The 8,519-nt window shown below is 33.9% G+C and overlaps 1 protein-coding gene across 4 annotated transcripts; it reads right to left on the bottom strand.

The window, feature by feature from the left end:
- Nucleotides 1-444: 444 nt before the first annotated feature.
- LOC126655835 (ethylene-responsive transcription factor-like protein At4g13040) lies at nucleotides 445-5,910 on the bottom strand. Of its 4 annotated transcripts, none has more exons than XM_050350153.2 (7): nucleotides 5,678-5,910; nucleotides 4,629-4,741; nucleotides 4,194-4,324; nucleotides 3,141-3,225; nucleotides 1,436-1,616; nucleotides 998-1,119; nucleotides 445-918 (listed from the first exon to the last, which is right to left on the bottom strand). In XM_050350153.2, the coding sequence occupies exons 2-7, from the start codon at nucleotides 4,669-4,671 to the stop codon at nucleotides 782-784; spliced, it is 699 nt and encodes a 232-aa protein (XP_050206110.1). In that variant the 5' UTR covers nucleotides 4,672-4,741; nucleotides 5,678-5,910; the 3' UTR covers nucleotides 445-781. The 4 variants fall into 4 exon arrangements, with proteins under 4 accessions (XP_050206110.1, XP_050206111.1, XP_050206109.1 ...); XM_050350154.2 differs by having other exon boundaries at nucleotides 4,629-4,735; XM_050350152.2 differs by lacking the exon at nucleotides 5,678-5,910 and adding an exon at nucleotides 5,013-5,655 and having other exon boundaries at nucleotides 4,629-4,735.
- Between the last annotated feature and the right edge of the window lie 2,609 nt (nucleotides 5,911-8,519).

The following is an 8,519-nucleotide window of genomic DNA, read 5'->3' as shown; positions in this document are numbered from 1 at the left end:
TTTTGCCAAGTGATTGCTAATGTCCATGTTGTTTCTTCGACTAAGAATGACATGGATATCTGCATTTGGAAACCGGTTAAAGACGCCAAACACTCTATAACACGCATGTATTCGTACTTGCGTTCTCCTCAAATTTCATGTCCTTAGGCAAAATTCATCTAGAGAGAAATATTTACCTCCAACAAGATTTTTTTTCTTGGAGAGCTATATTGAGCTGCCTTCCCATGGAGGACAAGTTAAGAGAAAGAGGAATTTAACAAAATATTGATCATAATCATTAATTATAACATTTATTTCTAATAGTTTACACTGGGTGTAAAATTTTGTACCATTTTGCTACTTTTGTTTTTCCTAAATTTTGCATAAAAATAGCGTGGCCGTGATCTAAAAGCATAAAAAAAAACACTTTCAGCCATGACAGCTTTGATCTACTTATACTTTGGCTTATGTAACACTGCTAAACACTTTATAATGATCACAGTAAGACTCATTATTCTGCAAAAAAAATGATTTTCCAGTTTGGTTTCATGTTTCCGAAGAAAATAGTGGAAAAGGGAAAGGCAAGTATAGCTATGCATCGGCAGGTCTACCGATGATGGAGATTGCAGTGGCTATGGGGCGTCTAATACGACGCTTTCTATGTCTTTATTGAGTTAAAATTGTGAATATCTGCTTATGGAAGGTTGTTGTCTGCCATTGTTTGTCCTAAGAGGCGGCTTTGTACACCAAAAATGGAAGCCAACAGGCTAAAACTGCATTGTCAGAATTGGCTTTGAGAAACTCAGGATGTGGATGAGTCTGGCTCCGCATCTTCTGAAGCTGAAAGGCTGTTTAAAGATGGCTTTTCATCCCAGTCACCATCTTGCAATGTGGGTTCGGATATTTTCTGCAATCCTGCTCCATTCCGTCTCTTGTGTTCTGGAATAGTTAGATATTGGCAACAGCTAAGTTTCTTGTATAAAAATTCAGAATGACAAAAATCAGAGAGAAGGATTACTTTTACTGTTAATTGCGCTACGTGTTATCGACAGAAATTCGTCCCACTTGAACTGACTAAGTTCTTGTTTCTCCTCCTCACAGAGCTCAAAGTTCGGTTCCCTCCCACACATGTACGCGGCCCTGCCAATACAAAATAGTTCAGTGAGTTTTGAAGTTCATATACATATTCTCCATGTTGCACGAAAACTTGTCTGGGTCCTACGTTTCAACATTTTTGACACTCTATATTTATAATCTTTTTTTCTTGTAAAAAAAATCCGTATGCGACTATTCCATATATGTGGCAGCATGTAGCCAGAGAGGGTCATAATGCTTATAGAGTTATGAAACTTTCTTTGTAATTCAAGCGCATTGTGATCAACTGATACTACTCCTTTTAACACTCGACACTCATGCAAATTCGAATAGTTAACACTGCAAAATTTCAGATTTCTACCTGTCGTACAAACGAGCAGCCTCTTCTTGTGAACCAACAGTCCCCAAGTGGATTTGCTTCTTGTCGACTTTAATCGCTGCTTGCCATTTCATGTTTTTGAAATAAACACCTCTCATCAAGCATGGTTCTTGGTTCTGAACCAGCTTTCTCCTGTGTCTCTTTCTGCGTTTAATTGGTTGCCCTAAATAGAAAGAGAACAGCACCAATAAATCCATATCATTCACATTTCCATCTTTAGAAATTGGCGAAAGATTTCTTCTTTTGAATATATCAATCCACTTAAACATTACATAAACCAAAAAAAAAGGCACAGAAAAATAAGCTTAGGTTCCATGCATATAAAAGAAGCAGCGAAAGCTCAATTTCTTTAAGAGAAGGTAAAGGAAGGAACTACCCTTACATTCCCTCAAACGGAAATACAGACAACAACATCATGTAGTGACAGGAGGTTATACTGATCCTATTATAACTTTTCTGTCATATCAGTTCAAGTCTTCTATCTTCCTCAAATATCACATTCACATTTCGATGAAGCTAAACGCAAACTTGAGAAGGCCAACCGCCACACTTCGTCACTAAAAATTTGCCAACATTATGGATTTCATGACAAAGTCACTTTTTAACCACTTCATATTGTTTGTCCCATGACACAGTTTCTAAACATTTTTAACCTTGTCAAATGTGTTTTCTATGTCATCAATTTAGGACTAAAAAAAATTTTCCGTTCTTTCTTTTGACTAAGAAATAGTTTCTCACAAACTGTCAAAACTTCATATGGGTTCGAATCTTATGAGATCCACTAGAGATCAAAAACTATTGAAGAAAGAGCAAGATGTTTCTTTTGTCCGGATAAGCACACCTAGAATTGCACTACATTAACATAAAAACCCTTTGGTGCCTCTTCATGTGAAACAATAGATTAATGAGCTTAAATTGTCCACATTTGAGATAACAATATACTGAAACTCATTTTTTCTACAATAATTATCTTCACATTCTGCACTCAAGGTTTATCTTCAAACCAAATAGATAATACCTAATTAAGATCTATCACTCTGCTATTACACCAATATCGAGTCAACATATCGGGTCAACATCTTATTCCTCCCTCGAAAGATATCTCCAGAATGGTTACTTCTTTCCTGGTTTATCTTTCCACTGTCTTCAGTCTATTGATTCTGCCTTCCGTAAAGACCACAAAATACTAAGGATCATAGTTTGGATTATTCATGAAAAGATACATTAGAAGGAAATTCCCTAGTTTCAACACAAAGAAGCTTAAGTTTGACATTACAGCTTTGCTTTAATCAAAATTAATAACTACTTCAAGATTAAATTAATGGCTAATATTCACTAATGATTCATGGATTTCCTGGTTGAAGTATTAAATTTATAGATCCCCATAAGAAAGGCTTCTCCACAGACTGGACTCTATGAAATCAAGATGTTGTGCAGATCACAGTGTGCATATTATCAATTTCTCTGATACTGAAAATTCCTACTATTGTCCAGTAACAAAGGGGTGGCATGTCTAAAAATCATCTCAAGGTTGTGTCTGCCGCATATTTGTGTTTATGGTACTGAACTAACATGATGCTATCAAGGAAAAATAGTTAACCATAAGAAATTTGACACGGAGATAATTTATATAGAATTATGTTTATTGGCCAATATTAATATAACTTCTTTCTCCAAATAGACAAACCTGGATATGGTTGAGAATTCTGCTCCTTTGATGAGCTGCAAGCCGATATATTTGATGAACCAGCTCCTGCTTTGGAAATGTTGTTCTGGAAAGCAATATAATGCCAAATTAAAAAAGAATTAAGAGTATTATATTTAACATGGAATGACAAACTGTCTATCTTCTATGTAAATCAAGCACATTATGCAGCTAAATCTTGTAATGCATCAAGTAAGAAGAATACAGGTTTCATGTGTGACTGCATTCAGGCCAAAACAACCAATTGATTGCAGCACTATCACCTATAGATTTAAAAATCTTTTGCTGAAACATAAGAACAGGTCTCTAACAGACAACTATTTCATCTATGATATCAAACCTAGAGAAGTTGAAGGTACCAACACGGCGAACCTTGGGCTTAACAGATCAAAAATCCATATCCATTCTGCAACGACACGAAGTCTAAACATAAGTGCCTTTAACATATTCTGATTTCTGAATCCACCCCACGAGCTATGTTGTAAGAGTCTGTTCTCTCTTCTTTGTATTGGTCAAGACTAATCATGCAGCACATGATGACACGTGTTCGCGTGCAATGCAAACAAGTCAACTAAAACCAGTAATACAAAAAGACTTCCTACTAACTTCTCATGGAGAAGTAAAAACTGAGATGGCTACTGTTGTCAACAGCAGAATTATAGTGATATATCCACACTGATGGCCTGAACAAACTGAAAGACTCATATTTCTATATAAACCAAGCCTTCTTGTTAACTTAGATATTGCACTCTCCATCATGATAAAACTTCCTGTCAAAACTCAACCCACCGTACCTCATTCTCAAGGACGTTGAGCCTTGATGCCGTTGGTAATGTCCTAAAAGCATATGGAAGTAAATGCTTGGACCAAGCAAAGACTGGAAAAAAAGACAGCTAACCCTAAATGCACAAAGTTCAAACATATTAGTATTAGAAGATTCAAATGTAATTGACAACTAGAGCCTTCAAGCCTAATGATGCTCTGCTGACTGCGATGCATGCTATGGAAAAAATAGAAACAACGAGCAATCTGTACCTCTCCTAGCTGCTTGACATCATCTGATGGCAGGGGATGTACGCTAACAGACCTGAAATTCTGGGTAGAACTTACATGTGCTGTTCCATGTTCAAAAAATCGAGGAAGTGGAGTCAAAAAAGAACTTCTGCCTGTAACGACACACAAAATTTGGCAAACAATACCATTCATTATCAGACACTATAATTGAACTCCAAGAACGAAATTTAGTTGGAGATGCATCAGCCTTTTAAGTGAATTCTAGATATAATGATAATAATTCTACTTGAATATCCACATTTCAAACAACAACAGAGAAACATCATGCATGGTGCTTGTATATCAGTCGATCTAACAAAAATGGTCATTATAGCATTTTATTTGCTAATGCTACTTACACAAGTAACACAATCAATCATTTCATATAAGGTGCAGTGCAGTTCAATTGGTGTTTACCAGCACATAGTCCTAAGAGTTTGCGCCTTCGTATGCTAACCATTACGGAGTAAAATCTCCACCTCAGTCCCAAGCGGCTTAGCTGATGGCCTTTAGCATTTATCACCCTGTTCCTTGTGTCACAAAAGGCAAGATCAGTTATGGCAGAAAAAGCTAAAATTTGAAAGTTAAACTACCATAAAAGGAATATAATTTAAGTATATGCACTTACAATAATGTGAAAGAAAGATTACACTACAAGCAGTTAATATTACAATCATTAATAACATCAAAAGTAGAAATTGAATTTTGGAACAGAATAAGCTTTTTTGCAAGTTACACAGTCTAAAAAGGTGAAATGCCAAAAAGCTTCGTATATCATATTCATTTTAATTCAATTCCTACCAGCTTAAATGCATATACTATCAGTAGAACTCTAAAAATAAGCAAGCTGCTAGCTAGTGCTACCACCCAACTTAAGCAGCAGCCAAGTAGCATCTATGAACACATAAAATATATTCCTTCAAAGTCAAGCCAAATGTAAAAATAAAGAAAATCCAAGCTCTAGTGTAGTTCAATTATGACCCAGTCCACCATTCAAATTACAGAATGTGAATTACAAGTACCAAAAACAAAAAGTTCGAACAAGTTGATCAATCCTAGCTAAAATTGTATGTTCATAAAATTGACACCAGCTGGGAACAACAATACATAATTATGAAAGCTTAGAATAAAAATCCAAGAAAGACGACCAAAAAGACTTGGTATGAAAGAAGTCAACTCTCTCATCAACCCACCACCTTTCATGGAAACCCCAAGAACCAAGCTTAAAAAAACACAAAAAAACAAAAATCTAAGAGAACCCCATGAAAGCCCAAGTGCTGAATGTTCAATCTTTAGGCCCAAAAATATAAAAATGCTCCCCCATGATGACAAAACAAGAGTTGAAGTTGTAAGGTGACACAAAAACCAACCACCACCCAACAAAAAAGGAAACCATCAAGCATCAACCATGTAGTAGACTAGTAGTAGTACACAATCTTGAAAGAAAAACCAAGAATTAAAGCTACCTTAAAAAGGGTGATGGGTGAAGGAGAGCGTAGAAACCAAGAAGATAGGCAAATTAGGTAGAAGTTTAATGTGGAAGAAGAATAAGGTGGTGGTGGTGAGGAGAAGATATATATATTGTGGTGGTGGCTCATGCATCTACTACCACCTTTTTATTGTTATTTGGTGTTCTTTGGGGGTGGAGGTGGTGAGGGGTGATTGGTTGGTGGTTTTGTAATGGTAGTGAGAGAGAGGGGGGGGGGGGGGGTTTGTGAGGGGAGAAAATTAGAAGGGAACGTATGCTACTTTGTGTACTTTTTTTATTTTCCTAAGTTAGGTTGCATTCCCTTTTTGCCCTTTTCTTGACTTCCTATTTCTAAATTTTACGTTTTTTTTTGTTTTTACCACCTTCCTATTTACTTCATTGCCCTTTTGATTTGGGTTAATTATACATAAATTGATGATTTTTTAAAAAAATACTTTATAACCCTCCTATTTAACCCACTTTATGTGGCAGTATTACATTCGTTCAAATTCTCTTCAAAAGTGTATATCTCAAAAACTAACTTTTAAGACATTCACTCTTTTAATGCCACATAAGATGGGTTAAACATATATAGCGTTACTTGATTTTTTATATGAAATTATAAGTTCGTCATGTTTTTTAAAGTTGACAACTTCATTCACCGTTAATTTATTTTTTTTAGTTTTTTCAACATTTTAAAATCTGTGATAAAATTAAAGTTTCATATCAAAAACATGATAAAATTACAGTTTCATGTAAAGGTCATGAATTTATTTATAATTAATCCATAAAATAAAACAGTATGTTTAGGTGGATGTAGAATTGTCTTATCATTTGAAAATATGATAATCACATGAGCTGAAAATAATAAAATTTTAGAATAATGAAAGAAGGCAAAAATAATCAATTAGTGGTGAAAAATGACGGTTTTAAAATAACGTGATAGAATTATTATTTTATGTTACAGTTATTACAATTAATATATTTTTATTATTCGAATTATATTTAACTGTCTTTTAATTTATTGGCATCAATTTTTTAATCATATCATCGGCTAGCCTTCTTATGTCGCTATTTTTCCTTCGTTATTTATTTGCTCTTTATTTTCTGATTTTATGGGTGTTTTTTTTATCTGATCATGAGGTGTCCTGAACGGATTCCAACTATAAAACGGCACCTTTAAGCCTTCCACATTCAGACTAATCCCCACTCGAGCCGGGTAGGTCCCTTACGGGAGGCAAAGCTCTGACTTCAAGTTTTAAACGACTGCATACATGAGTACGGTTCGAACTCGCGACCTCACTTAAACTAGAAGAGCGCCTTATCAACTCATATACGCATTTGAATTTCTATGGGTGTTTTATACATACACATTATAGCATTTCTCTTAGACTTTAGTTAAATGGGTCATATTTTTCAGACAAAATCCATTATTAGATCATGTATTATCATTTTGGCTTTTAAAAGATCCTTGTACTTCAATGGCCAGTAAATAGTCCATATACAATTATTTTTGTCCACCTTAACTCCTTAAGCGAACGTGTTGATAATTGGATATATCATTATTCAGAATAGTTATAAAAAAAAATAAGGCAAATCATTAAGCAACCCAAATTGATTATGGATTATGAGTTTGAGCTTATTATTAGATCATGTATTATCATTTTGTCTTGGATTAATGTCTTAAAAAAATCCCGACCTTTCATCCCCTTTTCAATCCTATCCTGACGTTTAAAATTTATCAATTTTACCCTATTTTACATTTTTTCATTTCAATTGTACCCTGAAGCATAAAATTAACATTTATTTATTTGACAAAAAATCAACATAGTTGTTTAAAAATGGTCATTTGACCTTATAAACTTATTGTGCAAAAAATTATCTTGATAATAGCTATTTTTTGCATGAATAGGTTCAAAATGTGATTATCAATTGTGTGATTTAATTTGGATGCTACATCAAACTTAAGTAATTGATTGTGCCAAATTTAAATTCAAGTAGTAACATTTTAGTGCTAACTTGTGATTGGAGTTTCATATCATAATCTTATAATCTGAAATATAATTTAATTAAAATATAATTTTTGTTTTATTTCTCTTGCAGGAACTTAAAATTAAGCTGAAAATAGCACAAAATGTATTATTAAATCTAGACTACAAACTATGAATATAGGTACATTTTATACATAGGTATATTTTGACCATAAATCATGATGAAATTTTATAACATTTGCCATGATTAAACAATCAAGATTATTCCTTCATGCTTTTTATATAGTGGGCTTTTACATCCAAAAGATGAAAATAGAAACAATTTACATTCCCATTGAGGTATGTACAAAAAAAGAGACTAAAATAGTATAATTTTGGAAAAAGGAGGGCAATGTAGTAAAATAAAAGTAGTCCGTGGGCAAAAGGGGTAGATTGGGAATAAATGAAAAGAGGGGAATTATTAATAGGGTGAGTTGGTTGGTAGCGAGCTAAGGGCACCGACGAGTTGTGATTGGATAGACGGCCTGCCATATAAGCTTGTGTAGATAATGTCCCGCCAACCTAATTTCATTTCTTCTTCTTACTATACTTTACTATAAACCCCTCTCTTTTCTTTTTGTAACCAAAAATTTAATACTTCTATCTAATTTTACTTTCTCATTTTCTTTTTAGTAATAATAATTGGCAATTATCATGTGAGCAAATCATATAAGCTTTATTTCTCTTAATTTACTTATTAGTAGGCCTTATTTTGGGGCGAACTAGCTTTTATAAGAGAGAGATTTAGAAATTTACCTCAAAAAAAATAATAATATGACTTTATATTTTAAAACGGAAAAGTCAATGAAA

Source organism: Mercurialis annua, linkage group LG7 (assembly GCF_937616625.2).
Source record: "Mercurialis annua linkage group LG7, ddMerAnnu1.2, whole genome shotgun sequence".
NCBI lineage: Eukaryota > Viridiplantae > Streptophyta > Magnoliopsida > Malpighiales > Euphorbiaceae > Mercurialis > Mercurialis annua.
The sequence above is the reverse complement of the archived record's forward strand: the minus strand, read 5'-3'. Positions and strand labels throughout refer to the sequence as shown.

What these genes read in the sequence shown, in the direction of transcription:
- LOC126655835 (XM_050350152.2), bottom strand. An exon ending in GCTGCTCGTTTGTACGACAG is followed by an intron (nt 1,120 to 1,435) that starts GTAGAAATCTGA and finishes TTGTATTGGCAG; the next exon opens with GGCCGCGTACATGTGTGGGA. An exon ending in TAGCGCAATTAACAGTAAAA is followed by an intron (nt 919 to 997) that starts GTAATCCTTCTC and finishes TAACTATTCCAG; the next exon opens with AACACAAGAGACGGAATGGA.